This window comes from Corvus moneduloides, chromosome 5 (assembly GCF_009650955.1).
Source record: "Corvus moneduloides isolate bCorMon1 chromosome 5, bCorMon1.pri, whole genome shotgun sequence".
NCBI classification, from domain to species: Eukaryota; Metazoa; Chordata; class Aves; order Passeriformes; family Corvidae; genus Corvus; species Corvus moneduloides.
The window spans coordinates 72,388,066-72,408,357 of NC_045480.1; the positions used below are offsets into that span (position 1 = coordinate 72,388,066).

At 42.2% G+C, this 20,292-nt stretch overlaps 3 protein-coding genes across 12 annotated transcripts in view; 1 reads left to right on the forward strand and 2 right to left on the reverse strand.

Moving 5' to 3' along the window:
* ALPK1 (alpha kinase 1) overlaps positions 1–1,936 on the reverse strand; it is a 39,474-nt gene extending 37,538 nt beyond the window's left edge. For 4 of the 7 annotated variants that reach the window (XR_004240237.1, XM_032109427.1, XM_032109425.1 and 1 more), the window contains exon 1: positions 1,336–1,936. The gene's annotated coding sequence lies outside the window, so the exon portion shown is untranslated. Of the gene's footprint in view, positions 1–802; positions 988–1,335 lie in introns of those variants that run through there. The other 3 variants (XM_032109428.1, XM_032109426.1, XM_032109422.1) reach the window with 2 other exon arrangements.
* Positions 1,937–2,026: 90 nt separating this feature from the next.
* On the forward strand, positions 2,027–7,427 carry TIFA (TRAF interacting protein with forkhead associated domain). Of its 3 annotated transcripts, XM_032109438.1 has the most exons (3): positions 2,038–2,123; positions 3,329–3,481; positions 4,334–5,612. In XM_032109438.1, the coding sequence occupies exon 3, from the start codon at positions 4,380–4,382 to the stop codon at positions 4,950–4,952; it is 573 nt and encodes a 190-aa protein (XP_031965329.1). In that variant the 5' UTR covers positions 2,038–2,123; positions 3,329–3,481; positions 4,334–4,379; the 3' UTR covers positions 4,953–5,612. The 3 variants fall into 3 exon arrangements, with proteins under 3 accessions (XP_031965328.1, XP_031965329.1, XP_031965330.1); XM_032109437.1 differs by lacking the exon at positions 3,329–3,481 and having other exon boundaries at positions 2,027–2,123; positions 4,334–7,427; XM_032109439.1 differs by lacking the exon at positions 3,329–3,481 and having other exon boundaries at positions 2,055–2,382.
* AP1AR (adaptor related protein complex 1 associated regulatory protein) lies at positions 6,543–20,251 on the reverse strand. Of its 2 annotated transcripts, XM_032109433.1 has the most exons (10): positions 20,007–20,251; positions 16,573–16,621; positions 15,399–15,425; positions 14,927–14,952; positions 14,420–14,516; positions 13,626–13,724; positions 11,752–11,813; positions 10,766–10,839; positions 9,864–9,992; positions 6,543–8,941 (listed from the first exon to the last, which is right to left on the reverse strand). In XM_032109433.1, the coding sequence occupies exons 1-10, from the start codon at positions 20,081–20,083 to the stop codon at positions 8,676–8,678; spliced, it is 906 nt and encodes a 301-aa protein (XP_031965324.1). In that variant the 5' UTR covers positions 20,084–20,251; the 3' UTR covers positions 6,543–8,675. The 2 variants fall into 2 exon arrangements, with proteins under 2 accessions (XP_031965324.1, XP_031965325.1); XM_032109434.1 differs by lacking the exon at positions 13,626–13,724.
* Positions 20,252–20,292: the final 41 nt, after the last annotated feature.

Consider the following 20,292-nt stretch of genomic DNA (forward strand, 5'->3'; position numbering starts at 1 on the left):
GGAGAAAGTTTCAGACTGGTCTGGACTGCTGCTGGTCTCAAATGTCCACAGAAAGGCTTTTATGTGATAACAGAGACATAACTATAAAGGACGTTTTTCCCAAGTGTCCCAGAAATGTCATCACAGCATTCCCAGCTCATAACCAGTCACACGGATTGTTAAGAGACTACACTTTCTATAGCTCTTCTGACCTACCACGAACATCCCAGAAAGAGAACAAAACACACTTCCCCTCACTGACTCCTATTGCCTAAGCCACTTATGACTGACAGCAATGGAAAAGTTCCTAGTATTTTTCCATTTCCCAGATTTGCCTGTGTAGGCTCTGGACTTCTAGGAATCCGTTGTCAGAAAAACAGTGCACCATCTCAGCCACACCAAAACCACCTCCATCTTCCAGCCTATGCATTACAAATATTAAATTAGCCCAAACAACATATTTATTTGCAGTTTTGCTTTCGACCGAAGAAATTTCAACTAAAAAGAGAAGTTATTGTGACACTGAAATTAACTTTACTACAGCACGGAACAATTTTAGCTGGAAGATCACACAAAAACCCCACAGGCCCAGAATGCCTGCATTTTTTTTCTCTCATAAAGGACAAACCTGGAGTTGTTTCCCTGAAGCTGGCAGTATTTCAACTGGTTGGAAACTTACGGAAGAGAGAAGCTGTAAATCCAGTTCCTGCCCTCCCCTGTACAAAGTCACACAGAGCTATACTTAAATCATAAAACAAAAAGGAATATTCAGCTAATTTGATGTTTCACAATCCTAGGAAAAAAAGGAAAGGTCCTTACATACCTCAATAGATACAAGTATCAAAATAATCCTATCAGAAAAGTTTTCTCATGACCTGGGAATCAGGCTGTTTCTGGAAACAGAGGGCTAACAGGAATTACAACCATCAAGAGATGCAATAAATAGCAGGGTTGTGCAATTCTGGCTTTTCCAGTAGGCAGCAAAGTACTTTTTTTTTTCTTGTGTGTGAGCACACAGGCCCAGCCCTGCCTGCTGTAGAAAAGGCCTTCATCTGTGGGAGAAAGTTGGAATAATCTGTTTTCCTTCTCTGCTTTTCAACATGACTTCTTGCAAAACACAGTTTAATCCCTTTTTTTTTTTCCCTGAGGTCAGGGAGACTAGCCCAATGAACAGATGTATTAGACTGCATACAGATAAAAGTTATTCCACAAGAGCTACAAAGGAACTTATCAACCCACGAGTCATTCACCTGTTTGTTGAAGATACACAAAGAACCCGCAAGTGAAAACCAGTTTATATGAACCAACACAGTATTTCACCGCCCGTGCCAAAGCAATCAAAGCCTCAGTACTTACTTGCCAGTCCCCACGCTGTACGGGCACAGGGGAGGGAGGACACGGAACATCTGGGATCTGGACTGAACGGGAACAGGTTTGCTTTGCCACTTGCTCTACGCTGGGGAGTAATACAGATTAATATGAAAAACCAAGCCGTTGGATAAGGAAGAATCCAGGGCTGTCTCAGGATTTGTAAAGGGAGGAAAAAAAAGAGAAGTAAGAAAAAGGAAAAGTTTTCAGATCAGTTTAGATCACCGCCCAGGGAAAGATTAGGTTATTTCCCAAAGGCGGTGCGATGAAGCTGAACTGCGGTTGCTTAAAGCAAACAACCAAATATTTTAAAATAATCAGTTTAAGAACATAATCAGATCAACTGCTATGCTTATAACGCGCCGCTTACTAAAGCGTTTTACTCCTCAAAGCGTTGATTTGGGGGGTAAAATTGAAATTATTTTGTCCGACAGCTGAGCCCGTGAACCTGCGATCAGATCCCTGACACGGTTCTCGACACACGCTCAGATGGCTCCGTAAACACTGGACAGAGCTATGGCTATTTCTTTCGGATTATTCACTACAATAAATAATTTAACTCTTTTTTTCCCCCCCCTTTATTTTTAACAAAATGTTCTCCTTCCGGCCCCGCGGTGCCCTCAGCACTTCCCGCCTCTGCGCCGCCCGCCTCAGCTCCTCCCGCTTCCCGCCTCGGCTCCTCCCGCCTCAGCGCTTCCCGCCAGCTCCGGGAAGAATTACCGGGAGTGGGGAGCTGCTGGAGCTCTGGGCAGGCGCTGGAGCCCCGCTCCCGGCAGGTGAGGAGGCGGCCGGGCCGGGCGGACGTGAGGGGAAGGAAGGGGGAAGGATAGATCAGCCAGCCGACCGAGATGTCTCCAGTTCCCATGGAGGCGGCGGGTTCGGTCGGGAGATCCCGGGCTCGCCGTGCTGTGGGGTGGGGAGGTGGCGCCGAGCCTGCTCCGGGAGCCGGGGCCGGAGCCCATATTTTAAGGGCTCCGCGTCGTTCTTCTGCCTCTGGAAGAGGAGATAATGACATTCGCCATAGGAGAGGATGAGGTGAGATCACGGTCGGTTGGACTCCAGTGAAGGTAGGGACAACAGCAGGGCAGTGGCTGCCTTAGAGCTGCAGGAGAAATCTGGATTTAACTACAGAAAGTTTATTTCTCCTGGCCAATACACTGTAGTAAATAGAAACTCCTTCAGCATTTACGTGGAAGAATGTTCAGTATGCTCAACCTCGATGAACCTTTAAGGCAGGACTGGGCAGCCTTGCTGGAGATGCCTGAGGTGATCGTGGATCTGTAGCGGGGTCTGTGGGAGCTGCCGAGATCCAGGTTCATCAGTGGCTGCTGCCGAAGCAATTGGTGGCTGTTCTTTCTTAATAAGTGTAGCCATTTGTAAAATTCACTAATGTGAGGCAGAAAAGTGTCTCCGTGGGCTGAGCTGCGAACAAAGCGAAAGTACTCAGTGGTTTTTCCCTTCACCAAAGATGACCTCATGTAATATCCCCTTACTGGTGCAAAACAGGAAAGGGCATAACTAGGCACAGGCACCGTCCCTCCTGCTCACAGAGCTGCTTCCAGCACCCCAGAGCTGGAGAGCCTACGAGGAGGAGGGATTGATAATGGTGCCACCACAGCTTGTCTCACAGATGGCAAAGAAATAACCTTCTATCAGGGTGTCTGTATTCCTGCCAAAAGCTCAGATGATATTTCCTAGCTTGTTTTAAAGTGAGCTCTGCTGGAAATTCTGTGTTTCACTCATCGTTTGTGCTGTTGTAGCCTGCTTCAGTAACCAAGCTGAGCTCAGTTACCTTGCTGAGCTACTGTGTCAGAACTGCTACTGCTTTTGGGTTAAAGGTGCAAAGGGAGCAGTTTTGAGGTCTCACAAAGAAAATGATGCACTGATACACCACCATTCACTATGCTTGGTGTTTGTGTGCGGTGTGTAAAAAACACAAGTCAACTCCATCATCACAAACACAATCATCACTTAATTGTAGTGATGATTCACCTACTCATAAACTCTGAATGGAGCGGGTAAGCTCAAGATCTGTGTGAGACGTGTTGGGAACTTACTGCAACCTGGATGGAGAAACATGACAAACACCTGCACTGTGTGATACCAGTTAAATGGCTGCTCACATGTTTCTCCGGTGAGTAACTGGGAACTCATTTGCTGGTTTCTGCTTCTAAGTGGCAAGACTTTCCTGTCTTTAGACTCAGTTACAGTGCAAGAAGACAGTGGCAGGAAGACATTTAGAGAACCAGATGACAGCCTTTCCTGAGCTGTCTGAGCTGTCTCAGATTTTATTAGGATGCACTGCAGTCGCTCAGGCTATGGAACAGAATTTATTTCATAAGTGTGTGGTCTCTGTGCTGCATGTGAGTAACTTAAAAAAACAACACAAAATCACCAAACCCTAAGAAAGATCATTGACTTTTAGCAGTTCTGCAGCAGCAGAGAGCTGGGATTTTCCAACAGACAACGGGGAAATAGCTAGAGTTGGTGACAATTCCTCTTTTAGGTCTCGTGGATAGTCCAGCTTTTGCATTCACTTTTTATGCTGTCACAGGAGTCACTTCTAAACACTTGTTCCATGCAAGAGGTCAGTTCTGAGCCAAGAGCCAAAAGAGTGCTTTATACATATTTGAATTATCACTGCCTACAGACAGACTGTTGGTAAAAGTCCTTCGATACCTTCCAGTCACAGGACACGCCGAGAGCAGAGCACACAGGCCCAGCCAGTAATGTTTACTGATTTTAAGTCCATCAAGTAAACCTTCCTGCTAAATGACATATTTCTTGCAAAAATTTTAAACCTGCCTGTGAGATCCTCGTGAAGAGCTTGTTGGCAGCAGCGGTCAGTCGTGGCTTCTGACTCCTGTGCTTTCATCACGGTTATTGTCAGCCAGTTATCTAGGAATTCTACACAGCCAGTGTAGAGCAGCACAGGAAGTATTTTAATGCCACACTGAAATTGAAACCAATTTGTTTGGTTCCGCAGTGATTCCATGCCGTGATTTTACCGTGTTCTGACAACTCTTTCCGTCATGACCTCTTTTGAGGAAGCCGAAACAGAAGAAACAGTGACGTGCCTCCACCTGACCTTTTACCACCCTTGCCAGGATGAGAAGATGATGTTCCGCTGCCTGAACTTCTGTAAGCGTGAGCAGGTCAGGGCAGACGAAGCGGCCAAGTTCGGCCGCGACTCCAGCGTCTGCCGCTACCACCTGATGGACACTCGCGTCTCCCGGATCCAGTTCGCCCTGGAGTTCTTCAGGAAACTCCACACCTCGGAATATTGTTTTGAGATAAAGAACTTGAGCAAGAAAACAAAACTGACTGTCAACCAAACAGAACTGGGTTACTTAAACAAAATCGACCTTCCCTGGAAGTGCATCATCTGTTTTGGGGACTACCAGATCCTAGCAGAGATTCAAGAAGGGGAATCCATGGATTATTTTGAGATTAATTTACACTTGGCTGAAGCACCGATTTTACAAGAAAGGTGCCTGCCATGCCTGCCATCCTTGCAGCCTGTACCTGAGAATGGCATTTCTCCTTCCTTTTTTCTTTCCCAAGGCAAAAGCCCCACAGAGATTGATGAAAATGAGTTGTGCTAGCGGAGAGAAGGAGACTGGATCAGGTTTTGTAGCCTGCACAGCTTCCAACATAGACAGCTCTCACCTCCGTCCAGACTTCTGGGTGCTCACTGCTGCACATCAGTCTTCTTACTTGGGTGTTTTCAGCACAGGCATTCCAGAACACCGGTCCACTTCCTTCACTGAGTGATTCCTGCCACTGCCTTCACTGAGGCCTAAGGGCTCTCTGATGCCCAGAACTGTGTGGAAGACAGGGGGTCACTCAAATCCACGGCAGCAGGTTCAATCCCAGAACCATGGCCATGTGCCTTGAAGGGGTATTTAACAGGCATTATTAATACAGAAGGTGCACAGCACGGTTTTGGTCCCAGCCAAGTGGTGACACACTGGCTTGTTGCATATTATACTTGGTGCTCTGCTTTGGACACCAAATTCCAAACAGTATTTGCAAGCCTAGGTTGTTACTTCAGAGATTTTGCAACTTAGAAACGCTTTGTCCTTTTATGTTTTTACGAACTTCAAAGCAAGGTTTGGTTGGGTTCTTTTTTACTTATTTAATTAACATATATAAATATTTTGCAAGTTAACTACTTTTGCTTGTGATGTAGACAAATGTAGCATCAATGATCATGGTCTATAAAAATCCACATAAATTTTGTAATAAAAGCATTTGCTTGCCTAGTAAGGATTTGCTCTATTATACAGCTGCAATCCAAAAGAATTGTTGGAGAATAAAATTATTTCCAGGATCATCCAGATAAGAGATTGTCACTGGCACTATTCTGGCCTTTCCAAAAGTGCCATTGCTCAAAGGTAAGAATTTACTTAAATACTTTCAGAAAGTTTTCTACCTCTACCGAAAGCTCTCTAATAATTTCCTTATCTTTTAAGTATTTCTCAGGTTGTTTCAGTGAAGTTTTTCTTTGTCAGGGGCTCAGCTTTTCACTGGCATTTGGCTTTTCTGTTTTGTCAAGCATTTTAGTTTGCTTGAAAGACACACTGGAAAGAATCAGATCATACACAGGAGTTGTCCACTTCATCATCCCTAAACATTAGGATGCATTTCAGCATTAATCATTCCAAGAAAACCATAATTATAACTATGGGGAGGAACAGCTGAGATTGAGGCAACCAACCACAAGCGAGAAAGCCATGGGAGAGGCAGTGAAACTCAAACACAGGCTTATTGTAGGATTTGTCTATTCATCTCATCCTTGACAAAATTACTTTGTTGCCATGTTTTCCACTCTTGGAAGTAGGCTGTGGTTTCCAAACAGCAATCATTTCTACACCTGTATTTACCTGAGGTAAGAGTCAACCACCGAAAATACACATTAAAAAATGAATCATCTCCTACCACGACATTGATCTGACCAGCAGAAGTTAATTTACACAAGGAAAGTTATTTTACCTTTGAAGGGTGAGGGTACAGCTTCTCATTTCCAGCAAGAGAAGGGCTCCATGCTCCAAATTCCTCAGGTGTTCTGTTATTGCAGCTTGTTTGGAGCTTCCCTTCCAAAGCAGCAGGTCTCCAGAATGGACACTGTGGCATTCAGCTCGGCTCTGACATGGCTGCCACAAACCCAGCAACAGATGCAACACTGCCAAATGTAAGACTTGCTGAAAATTTTAATGACTTTTCAATTTGTACAGATATGCATTTTACAGTACTCTTGAATTGTTTCACATGAGCTGTTTATAGAATCTCTCGATTTCTCAAAATATCCACAAATATGGAGCACCACTTCAAAGTCACTCGGCGTGGTGCACTGAGTGCTGCAAATGATATTATTAACCATGGCTACAGAACATGCCCATCACAGAAAAAGCTGAAGTCAGCCTCCTTTTTCCTAAGTGCTTGTTCATCCTAAGGGCAGGACTATCAGCTAATTGACTTCCTCAAGGCATGGTCAGGACAAGGTCACCTCATGTTCACTGGCCAGGAAAAGCAGTGACCAGTGCAGGGGAGGTGACAGTCTCAGCAGGTAAAAAACATGTTATTTACATGGTGAGGAAGTTGCCTTCCTTGCCATAGGAATATATTGTACAAAGAAGTGTCCAGGAGAAGTCACACAGCAGTAGCTTAGGCCAAACCCAAAATATACATTTGATGTGTACAGATCTTTAAAGCTCATTACAAGTATTGCAAACATAAATAATGGCATTGAAATATTTTCAGTGACACAGCTACAATTGAAATTAAGAGATGGAATGTTACCAACAGGATTTATCCTTTCTCTCAGGTTACTTGTACGTATTTAATCCCAGTGTGCAGTACTTTTGTTCCTTACCCACACTGTAATAACCCAAATATTCCGAATAGTTTCAGATGATCTGAACCAGCGACACAGCTTTCACCAACAAATTCGGTTCTGGTGATGACAGCACAGGTTCATCACTTATCACAACTTGTTCCTTTTACTCCAAAATAAAATTAAACCCCGTTGTACTTTTTTCCACAGAAAAACGAGACAGCCACACAAAATAGTGGCAGAATAGAATGGCTTTACTTTGAAACTTTGGGGAAAGCTTGAGATCTGCAAGTATTTTGCAGGTTCTCTTTTGTTAAAAATTAAGATTTATATGGAATACTGGGGGAGACCACACAGCACAGGACAGCAGTGGTGCAGTCACTGAACACCTCCTTGGATTTCAGCCCGTATTAGCAGGATTAACCATCCACTTTAGAGGCACAGGAAAGACAGAGCACTTAAACACAGTTAAAACATGAATTTTTCTTCTTTCTTTTCAAAATGCAGATACAGAAATTCTTTAGGTTCTTGTTCTTCCCACCCCAGCAGCAGAGCCATCATCCCTCCCCCAGTTTGCTCACTGGATGTTGCTTTCCCGTAACTGTTCTGGTCCAGTGGAATGATAAATTTTCCACAACTGAAGAATTTTAAGGACCACGTAGCAACAGATGTTGGTCTGTTCAGGGGGGCTGGGAATACAAGACTTTGGTCCTCCCAGTTCTCCACTGGTTAAAATTTCCATTTTATTGACACACAGAGAATCTATTTTATTTTATTTTTGTTTTTCTATCTAGCACACGCTTACTAAGTCTGGCATATTATACAAGACAGTATCTCACCTAACCTGATGAGTTTTACTATGTTCATTGAGGTTAACCGTGCTTAGCATAAAGTAATTAAAAAAATAAAGTAAATGGAAAAAGGACAACACAAGGCTAGGAAGACTTTAAGCTAGACAGGGGAAAATCTGCAATTTACCATGTGTCAAATTTGTTTTGCAGCTCTTACTTTTGCACCCTCTAAACAGCTGAAGAGCAAGTCAAAAAGCACAGACTGGAAATAAAAATATTTTATAATTCTTTTCCTATATTCAAGTATTAAATAAATTATAGAAGACTGTTTCTGAGATAAATATTAGGCCAATGATGAATTTTAAAACAAAATCAATAGAAACATCATCCAGAAGAAAAGGCGAGTTAAAATATCTTAGATAAGTCAAGCTACGAAGCTTCAATTAGTGCAGATAATTTTATATTAAATCCAGATATCCAGAAATATACACAATAGAATCATCCCAGTTTTCACAAAAGTGGAGAAGGTAGCTGATAAAATTGCACTTAGTTCTGAATTCCTTCGGACAGCAAGCCATTCCCATTCCTTGCTGATCCGTGTAGAAGAAGGGAAGCGGGTTACAAAAGAGCAAATTGGCTTTGTACATTCCATTTCCCTTTCCAGCATTTGGTCACAAGCAGGGGCCGTGCAGATAGCGTCACTATCTGTCCTGGTGGTCGCAATCCGACAGCCTCACATCCGAGGCCGACAGCTCCAGCACGGGATTGACGAAGCCGGCGTACTCGGAATTGCCGTTATCATCCACCTCGGCGCTGACAAAGTCATTCTCCCACTCGAGCCCGTTGGAATCGTCAGAGGCCGAGGCTGGGTGGCTCCCTGTCTTCCTGCTGTTGAATTTCAGCGCTGCCCGGAGGATGTCCTCCTCCGTCTTGGAGCGCTCCCTCATTGGGATCATCCTGTTCATGCCTGGCATTTTAAGACACATTTATGAGAAACACATCGTCGTGAGTTTTCATCTAACTGAGTTTTCATCTAACTTCTACGTTTCTGCTAGAAGAAACAAAGCTAAAATGTGGAGAGATACTGGATTCAGTGGTCTAGGAAAGGTCTTCAGTTTGTCTGGAAAGGGGTATTTAATTCCACACAAAATAAGGCAAAATACGGTTCTGAAAACTGCCCGAAGACACCCAAGATTTTACTGATTTTGTCAGTAATTGCAAACTGTCTTGTGAAAAGAAAAAAAAAACAGCTATGGATTGGCTAAAAGAAACAAACCCTTGCTTATTTTTGGTGAGCTTTTCAATAGTCAAGGTCTCCAAATTTTATAAGAGCTTTGCAGATTTAGTAAATAAAAGAAAATATTGGTAACAATGAGGAAATACAGAAAATATCTGTAACAGCAGCAATGAGGATAGCTGGGATACTCCCTGGAATGCAGATCTAAGTTCCCAGTGAATGTTACAGTAAAAGTAATAAGGGTTTTTTCCCAAAATACTTAAGTCAGACTCCTGACTAACTTCCACATTTGAAAAGGAAGAACAAGCTCTTCCTTCTCCTCCTGGCTCACGAGAGGGCAGCATTTCTTTACCATTACTTTTGTCAGGAGTTTACAAGTCAATTCCACAAAATGCAGGGAAAGGCATTTACTGGAGCATCCAAATAAATGAATTCATTTATTAGGGCTATCTCCACATTTATCAAAATAAGGAATTTTCTCGGTAAAAATAACTTACAGTTTAATCCTTACAAACTTGTCAGAAATTCCATCAGAAATAAGTTTTAAATCACCTTCCCTTTTGAAAACGACAAATTTACAGCAAACATAGCTTAAACTGTCAACATCTTTAAGTTGTAAGTTCTGGATGAAGCTGAAATGCAGGATAAATACCTTCTTCATCTTCCCACTCTAAATCTAAGGAGGTGCTGTCGTCGTTCCCACTCACTGATTTGGTTTTGGTCATCAAGTCACAACTGCTCTCCGTGTTGGGCGTCAGTACTGTGGCATCAGATGAAAGTCCTATTTAAAAGAAACCCATAATGTGTTTTTAATTCATAAGTGTACTTGAATTTCAGGTTTAACATGCAAAAGTAAAATTTTATAAGTAAGCTTTCATCGTGCTTTGTGGCCCTTTAAACCTCAGGAATGTTGGAAAAGGCACGTCATCATTTCAAAGAGTCATCAGTAGCTTATTAATAGTCAGTATCACTAAGACATTGCCTAATTAGAACTAAAAAGGAATTTAATCAGCTGTAAGCTGAGCTTGTGTGAAGACATGTAAAAAAAACCAAACCCAAATCAACCCTTTCCTCCCCAAAAAAGGAATCTACTCGCAGTACTTCCTGAAACACAGCCATCAGTCCTCCACTTTAGTGGTTATCACGTACTGTCACCAAAACTTAACAGATAAAAGCTTCTAAAATTGTTTTCCTCTAAACTGTTAGTGCAATTTTTAAGTACAGGCAGCCAAATTCCCTCTTGCACTTCATTAGGAAAAAAACCTAACCTTTAATGTGATTCTAATTATTTTGCCAAGGAATGATTAAGAAAAGCTATAAACACACATCTGCATCTTCAGTGCAGGGTCTGGTTTTACAAGAAAAGTTCACCACTATCTTTTATCTATCAGATGAAAAAACAATCAGATCTTTCCATTACAGATATACGTGTACACATTTTATATTTGTGTGTGTAAATATAAAACTATAAATAATCTAGAAAAAGAAGCAGCACTCTGTGCTCCTCAGAGTCCCTTAACATTTAAAGCCATGCATAAGGAAAGGCAGGCTTACTGCTACTTCGGAAAGCTTCATACTGGAATTTTGTATTCCTTAGGAAAGGATCGAGATCTTCCTCTGCCACAGAGCTGCAAGAACAAGGCACAATTTTTTAGCTTTACAAACCTCCAAGGATGCCATCAAAAACATGTTAATGCACATGCCCCCCAGCTCTGTGCTACAAAGCACATACAGGCTGAACCAAATTCTTCAGAAAATTATCTGCAAAATGCCTTTCTGTTCCTATTCATCACATCCTCTCCCAGTCTGTGTTTCTGCTCAATTTTTATTGGTATTTTCAGTAAAAAAATTAATTAACTTTGGTCTCAAAACAACTCTTCCCCTCTCTTCATCACTTTAGATAAAATCTCCTTAATTTTCAATTCATTTTTTTAAAGTAATGTATTCAAACCCTGCTCCTGCAGTCCTTTGTTTTTAAAATCTGGCTAGATCCTGCTCAGTTTTCACAGCTCCTATTCTAACTGCTTCCATAGCAAAATTCCTCCTGTCCCTCTTATATTCCATGCAAGAGTTTTTTCTAAACATGAACACCATTCCACTCTAAATTTCTCCACTTTTTTTTTAGCTTCTTTTTCCCACCACCACCACTGAACACAGAAGGTGGGAATGAAGAGACTTCAGCTATGAATACATAAAATATTTAATAAATAAAAATAATTAAGAATATTAATGAAGAAACAGACTCTATAAACCATTTAAATAGTGTGTTTCTATTGGGTTTTTCAAACAGGGTTCTGAACAATACAAGCATTTTTATATTAGCTGAGATTTTACATATAAGCACCTTTTTAAAATAAACCACTGGATTTTGCGTGTGTGTAAATACATATTAGTGGCTGGAAGTAGCATTGTATGCAGTGGTCTAATTACTCCAGTGATAACCAGAATGAATCCAAAATACCCCCTAACTTTCCAGATGAGGAACAGGAGTACAAACAGTCAAGGCTCTCGATCAGCATGAGTAGAATTTGGTCTCTTACCTCTGGAACTCTCCGTTATTAACAGCGTGTGCTCTCTGCGTTATCCTGTGCTGCCTACGTTGCTATCAAGAGAAGTGAATTGTTGAAAAAGCTGAATACTCAAAACAGAGCTCTCAACACTTAATCCTATTTTATGCACCCCCAAAAACACCCCATCGGTTTTTAGAAACATGTGGACACCACCTCAGTCGTGACTGCACCTGTCTTGTCTCCTGTCTCCTTAAAGTATTTTCAGTGCACAACTAACACCTGGGTGATGTTTGATTTCTTTTGCTCCGTGCCCAGGAACAGCCACCCTGCCATTTAAAAGATAAATATTTCCTACAAATCCTTTCATCCCTGTGCAAAGCAGTACTGCCATCTCCTCTGGCTGTCTCCATCAGCACTAAGTGCTTCATCTATATTAATAACAGCTTTGCTGCCTTGCAGGGCCAAAAGTATTAATAACCCTGCTAATGTCAACTTCAACTTCATCTGAGAATTGCTCTTTGCTTTGGGTGTGGGGAGGTAACTGCATTGGATCTAGTGTTTTTCATTCCCAAGATGATGGTGGGTTTGTTTTTTGGCACATTTTACATCTTGGATATTTAAACAATAATGGGGAGTGCAGAAAAAGTAGAAATCTAATCACTGTGGTGATTAGAGGGGAAAAGACTTAAGAATGCAGAGAGAAAGAGACAGAAATTTGGCACAACACAGTCAACAAATCTGTCAAAATCAATTACTGATACATGCAATGATTTTCTTTTAGGATTCCTATACCCACATAATATCCAATTTAGATTATCTCCTCGTTCTGCCAGGTCACATCCCAATATCCAGCACTGCCAGTTCCAGGACACACACATATATTAAAATTCCCCGCTGTTACAGACCCTGACATTTAGTAGGGCAACATCAGCAAGCCAAATGAGCTTTAAAGGAGGCCATACTTCCAAGGAAAAAGCCATTTTCCCATTTGTGCCCACAAACAGCAGAGAGATGAGTGATGCATCCAAAAATAGCTTCCAGTTTATCTAGAAGGGCTAAGTGCTTGATGCATATCTGGACAAAAATGCTTCCTTAAAATCCTTTTAATCCTTATGAGTTTTGAGGAGGGTGTTCGTGCAGGAGATAAGTGGTACTAATTTTACATGAAGAGGAAATTAAATCTCTATAATCCATTCTATCTTAGGTCCTGACAAAAAAAGTGCATATTAGAAACACTGCAAGACAAGAAAAATAGCATTTCTTGCATAGAACTTCTACAAAAACCAGTTAATGCCATTAAAAAAAGTCTACTTTTGCTGGCTTTATATAGACCAAAAGTGGTAAGGAAAAAAAGGCAAAAAGATCAGAAAGAATTAACCCTCCCACACCAAATGGCAAGGGGAGAGAAAGAGAAACATGAAATGAGAGCTATACTTAGTGGCAGAAAAATCAGATGAGAACTCTAAAGCAGGGTCAACACAAACCACAAAGATAAGGAGCAATACTGTGCACAAATATATAAAGTACATTTTACAAGTCTGTATGATGTCACAACGTGTGCTTAGTTTCAGGGGGTTTTTTACCCAAAACCCATCCCACATCATTTTACACTTAAGATCAGTAACTTCTACATATTATATAAGAAGAGTGTTAGGCTAATTATAGATTAAAATTATAACTCATTCAAAATCTATACTCGTCGACAGAAGCTGTTTCAAACAATTATGGTGATTTTCAGCTGTTCCAACCAGCTGTACTTTCAGATCTTGCACTTCTTTCTCTACTGTACAAGCCAAAGCCATTTCCTCGTTAGGTTTCCTGAGATGGAAAGGATATTGGGGAAGTCTGCATACATGGGAACAGGACAGAGGCTCTCATATATATTGGGGTCTTTTTCCCCTCACCTCCAAGAGCTTTTTCTGCTTTGCTGCCCTGGCTGCTTCACGTTGTGCAGCATATAAAGCCTCCTCTTCTAGTCTTAACTTCTCCTCTTGTAAGGCTAACTGTATATGAACAAAACAGTAATGGTTAACAAAAGCAGAACCTATCTATCTTCCTATCAATAAAGCCGTCAGTGCAAGAAAACAAAAGAAAAGCAGCTAGAAAATCAAAATAAACCAAAATCGACTACAGCTAAAGCATTAACTGAATTTAACAGCTTCCCTCCCCCCGACCAAACAGCCCCAGAAATTTAGGTAGCTATTAAATAAACATTTATTATTAGTGAATTGCTGTAATGCTTTTTCTATTTTATTATAAACTGCACAGTGAAAGATTTAAAGATTTTCAGTTCCGTAATTCATTGGCACTTGATTAAAGTTCATTCAAGTTCTACATTGCATTCCACATCATATTCCATTAACTGCTGCATCACTAAAACAGAACAACAAATTATGTGGTTTTTTTCCTTAGGAAAAGTTGTGGAGAAAACTGAGCACCAGAAAAGTTAAATCAAGAATATTCCCCATTTGGTCTTGCATTAAAGAAAGGGTCAAATTTAAGAGATCCTGGTCAGAGACCCAGCCTATTCATTCCATTTTTCAGCTCAGAGGCAGAAGGAATCTTGTAGACTAAAAGATACTAACTGATGAACAGAATCCAATTGTTTTGTTTATATGAGTGGAATCTCTTGGTGTCCATGGCCGATCCTAACATTTTTGGAAGAAAAACTATCCCTAGTGTCACTGTAACCACTTACCTCTGACTGAAGCTTCAGATCAACGACCCTCTGCTTTTCAGCAATGGAGTCGTAGTGTCTGTCTTTCAGGTCTGCAATTTCTTCTTCAGTCAGAGGTCTGGGAGCACGGGAGAAACACAGAAAAGCTCCATCTATTATTCATGCATGACAACCCTCATTTGCACTTGAACATATCCATGTGGTTTTTCCTGGCCGGTCCTTTAACGAAGATCCAGCAGGCTGTGCTTGTGGCCTGTTCCTCCTGGAAGTTCCAGTTCACTCCGGACAATGCTGTCTCTCCTTACTCTCACAACATAAATTATTTATATCTTTATAGAAATCGTATTTTCAAAACCATCTTTGCTAACAGAACTACTGGAATAGAACCATTACCATCACTGCAGTCTAAATCTCACTTTTTCTTCCTTAGTTGTTTTTGTCCCTTGTTTTTCCCCTTACTTCATTTTGTTTAATATTCACAGTGGTGGAGCAGAGGGAAGGAGAGGTCCTCAGTCTCAAAAGTCTTACCTGTGACTGCTTCCTGGGCTTTCCCCCTGTTAAAATAAATAAAAAAGAAAAGTCTGATTTTTGTAGACAGAGCACTTCCAAAACCTTCCTTAGCAAAGCAACCCAGGTCCATTTATGTTCTCAGACTGAGGGCACTTGCTGAGTCTTATGCAAGAGTTATACCAGGAGCAAATTCTCCTTTAAGTCTTCCCAAACACAGTTTTTCCCCCCACCTCTTCTCTTCTTTCTTCCCAAAGTCCATAGTGCCCCCTTCCTTAATGGGTTATTTCCCATACTCCCCAAAACCAATCTCTTCTCTTAGATCTTTGTCCAAAGTCCAAAATTCATATTCCTAGTACAAAGAAAACTGAAAGTAAATAAAACCCCGTGATTTAAGTCTACAACTCAGCTTAAAGTAGGAGGAAGATTCAGATCTTGGAACCATTTTTACAGATTGTACGAGCAGGTTTCACACGGTGCCCCCGGTACTCACCTCATCACTTTCCACCAGGTTCTCAAACTGCAGAGAAAAAGAAATAAATCATTTTTACAATTCAATGTAACAAGTCACTAAAGGCATGCAGCAAATATGATTGTGTATTTTATGTGTCTTGTAAAAACACTACTCCAATTCTAACAGCAGGACTATACCAGTATTTATGAAAGCCCCTACTTTCAGAGGAATTTCATTTTTAGAGCTGGGCCTATCTTCTTACCAGTGTTTCTTGTCTTAAACATTACATTTTCCTAAAAGGAGAAGAGTCCAAATTAAAAAACACGCATTCTGAGCTGCACAAACTCGTCCAGCAGAAGTTCAACTGTCCCATTTAAAAAAAAAAAAAAAGAAAAAGGCAAATAGAAATTCTCTGTACTGTTTTCAGTATAGTAATCTCAAATCTAGTCCATCCATCAGACACAGACACAGAGGTCAGTACCTACAGCAAGACTCCTCACTGACCTAAGAGTTTGGGAGGAGAACAACACCTCCTTTTCCCTGTCATATTTCTGTGGCAGGAACACTCTCTCAAAACGGGAAGTTCCGCACCAAAAGAGATTTCCCCCACCGTACACATCTGAGCCCTTTCTCCACAGCCAAAGCATTAATTACAATAATTAATGTTATCCTCAGTAATGGGGGCAATCTGGCTGGTCTAGGACTTCCAGAGCACAGGAACACTCAGGGAAAGGAAACCAGGTTATTCCTGGTCAACCTTACACTACCCTTGGCAAAAAGGGCTTATATCTGGAGGCTGGGAAGGGACCTCTGTAGTGAACAAAGTCGACTACAAATGCAACAAACTATAAGGTAATCCCATCAGAGTCTTTTTGTACAACCTGATTTGTGATGCTGCAATCAAGAACTGAATACTCTGCACTTACACAAGCAGCAAAATCCCAAGACAGCAGAGAGAAGATGGAACAAGCAGCCTGTGGAATGCTCTGTTGATGAGCATCAGAACACCACAGATACTCCTCTTCTTTCCAAATGGTACATCAACTTTTGAGGTGCAGTAAGAACCACTCTCTTTCCACCCAGTGCAGCAACAATTTGGGCTGGAATATCCCAGAATGTTTCAGTGTTCATAAACTGCAAAAATTGTTAAAGGCCTTGCTAGGATTCAGCTTTTCCCACTTTTCCTTAAATTGCTAAAAATGTAAGCACTCACCTCTATAGTGAAGTGTTCTCCTGTTGAACATGTTCTAAAATACTTGGATCTGGAAAAATAAGTTTACAGTTAGACTACAGAAGAATCTTCAGTACACAGCAGAAAGTAAATGAGCCCGAGAATTTAAAATAGATTTTAAAATAAGTTAAATATAAAATAATGACAAAGTCTTCACATATTAAACACATTGACTTATTAACGTGGGCTCTGCATCGCTACTGCAGCAGGAAGAGGCAAAAGCATGTAAACATCTTCTGCAGAACTGGGGAAAAAACTAAAACCCTTGTGAGATGAAATCATTTGTCAGGACGCTGGACTTGACATTGACAGAGTATTAGCGTGTTCTGCAATCCCTTTAATACATTTTTCCTGGAAAAAACATTGTTTCAGGCAATTCCTGAAAATGCTCTCGCTCATCATGCTTTCCTAGCATCTCCTACATCATCAGTGTTAAACAATACATTTTATTTTAATGGCTTGGCACACCTAGAAGGCTGAGCCTCAGAGAAAAACATCCACTGAGAGATCAAGGCAATACTTTTAAACTACAAAAATAAAAAAAATACAAGCTCTAATTTTATACAGGCAATTGGTTTCTTCCTTGATTCTTTAATCAGAACTCTTCCTGTTTTATTTTAATGCTTTTATAGAGGACAGTTGGCCCTGTCCTTTACAAAACCCAACACAGTATTAAGTTACCTGAATACATTTTTACCTAGCCAAGGAGGCTTGGCCACTGTCCAGAAGAGCATTCTAATGTAAACACTCTTCAGTACAACATCCTTTTCATCGAACTGTTTCAAAAACCAGGGTTTCCAGTTGCAGGTGCTGACTGGTACAAGGAATAAACCCAGGGCCTCAGGGATTTCTATACTTGCACAAAAGAACGTTCAGCACTTGCAACCAACACCTACTTTGACAATAATAAAAGCAACACACCAGCCAAAGCCTGAATTATTTTAACCGTATCGTATTTCATCTCCATCCCATTTTTCCTTGGAAGCCAGTTTAGGGAACGTCTCCCCTGGCAACTTGTTGCACTACCCACTGGTTCCTTGTTGCACAACTTTTCCTGCCACTAAAGAGCCGTTTCCAGAGGATTCACTGCTGTGAAACCAGAGAGGAAAGGCCACCTGAATTTATGCACTACATGACAAGGATAATTGGGACATGTGGCATGAACACTTAGAGCAATTTCACTGCTACCCTTCTCTGTAATTTGGTGTATAGGAGCCAATACCATTAAGAATCTCACTTAACAACACTGTAACAGGAAATTGTTCCAGGACTATCTATGCTGTTAACAGACACGTCATTCCGGTTTGCAGCACCAGGCTTCAGGTAAATTATTTCCAACTTCTCAGACACTTGAGCTGCAGTCAGCTTCGCTGCAAGACTTGGACAATGAACTAAATGCAGTGCAAGCTCCCTAAGTGTAATCACGAACAGCCCAACAGCAATGACACCTCTAAGAAGGAAGAGCTGCTCTTTCAGCTGCTTGCCAAACAGGGACTCAGTCTCAGAAAACCTAATTCTGTGCCAGAGTCTGAGCCCATAAACCCCAGAACTACAGAATTTTGAGGTCATTAGGGATGCAAACAGAAGATCCATCAGCTTCACCCCTATACAAAACTTCAAGTGAAGTATCAGCGACCTATGAAAATGTTTACACCTTTTATTAGTCTCCTTTAAGCTCTACTGTTCCATTATTTTCTAAGACTTGAGAATCTTTTTGGTTGGATAGCTTCTAGGGAAAACAATTCAGCTGACAGGTCACAGGACCTATGGAGACAATCCGATTAATCTTCCAAGATCTGAAGCTATTAAAGAGACTAGCTTTTCATACATTTATATACATACATACTCCATCCATATATACATTAAGCACAATTCCAAGAAAAGGCAACTTATAATCTTGCAGGATATTACAACACTTATTAAAAATTCTATACTTAGTTGTTTAATTAGGAGTTTATTCCTTGCAGTCAAATCTTGGAGCATCTAAAAATGATGAGGCTGGAGTGGGGGGAGGATCTGAGTGATTAAAATAATAGTTAAGTTGATAAGCTATGTTTTTACATTATGGTGTTCCAGAAATAGCCAAATGTGGACAATGTGGTATCAATCTAACTTACAAACTTTGTAATAAGACACACTTTACAGTTTTGGTTTTAATACAATTCCCTGCACAGTGGACGGAGAATAACCTCAGTGGCTCAACGCTCTGATACTGCTCTGTAAACTACCACCACCACCACACCTGGAAAACAAACCTGATCTGAAACACAGGCCAGCAGCTCTCTGTACATTTTATATGTCTAAGACTTTCACTGTGGGTTGTGCAACACCCGAACAATTAGACAATGTAACAGCAGGCAGTAAGATTTATTTCCCTGGTAAGGACAGCCTGGTACAGGACTAACACATGCAGGGACTGTCACTACCCTGCCTGCTATAGAAAGGGTATTGGCCTGTGAAAGGAGACTCAGAAAAAACACACGTGCAGGAAGAACCTTTCAAGTACTGCCTGGTGTTCTCGAAGCACAACAAGCTGATGCTTCAGTGCCAGTTGTCAAGGCATTGGAGGTGTTCTCATCCCCTCTGGTGGAGTACTAAAAATACAAGCAGGTATCCTCTGCCTGCACTGCCCTGGTTTTTCACCCGTGTCTCTGAGAAGCAGCTTGTCTGGAAGGCCTTTCAGAAGGTGAGACTTGCCTGCCAGAGCTGATGTGAAGTAAGAGGCCACGAGCTTGCGTCATGTAAATGCTTGGCATATCTGTTGAGAAAAATTTCTATCCTAATACATCAAAAATAAGTGATATGTAGGTATCCAATATTGGTCAGCACATGAAAAAACCCCAAGCATTTCCTGTTTGCACAGTGCTCTTCCATGAATTGGTTGTTGCAGAATGAAACAGGTTGTTACACGTTTCCAAGAGATAAGAATTCGTCTGAACCACTCTGCAATAGATATGAGTTCATCTGAACCATTCTGCTCCTGATTTTTCCCAACAGCGTCTCAGCCTCTGACTCACAGAGAAGACGAGATCACATTGCAGAAAACCGGGTGTTTTTCCATCTTTCGCACAAGCACGGCCGCCTGCACGGGTTTTGGCAAGTGACCTGAAAAACCTCTCTAAGCATCTCCTGCCGGAAAAACACCGGCGCCGGCAGGGGTGAGGAGCCGGTGACCCTGGAAGTGCATTAGCCGCGACCGCACAAACCGCGCGGAGCCCGGCGGGCTCCCGGCGGCTCCATCCGCCCGGGATGCTGGGGCTCCCGAAGGGAACGGGCCAGGGCCACCGGGCGCACCCAGACCCGCATCCCCTCCCCACCCTGTCACCCCCTCGTGCCCCACGGGGAAGGCGGAGCCGGCGGCCCCGGCACCTCCCCGCCCCGGGGAGGGGAAAGGGGCAGCCGCGGCTCCTGCTCACCCTCCGCCGCGCTGGATCCGGCCGGGATCCCTCCGGAAGAACAGCCCGCAGCACCACTGCGCCCAGCAGTTCCCCATCGCATCCTGGTGGGAACAGCTCCTCCTCCGTCCCGGCGGGCTCAGGCCGCCCCGGCCGTCGGGAGGGGCGGCCGCGGACCCCCGGGAACAAAGGGCCGGCACAGCCTCATGGCTGCGCAGGGGCGGGCGATGCTCGCTCCGAACGCCGGCACCGCCCCTGGCACCGGCATCATCGGCGACATCAGCCCGCCCCTTGCCGGGACCGTCCC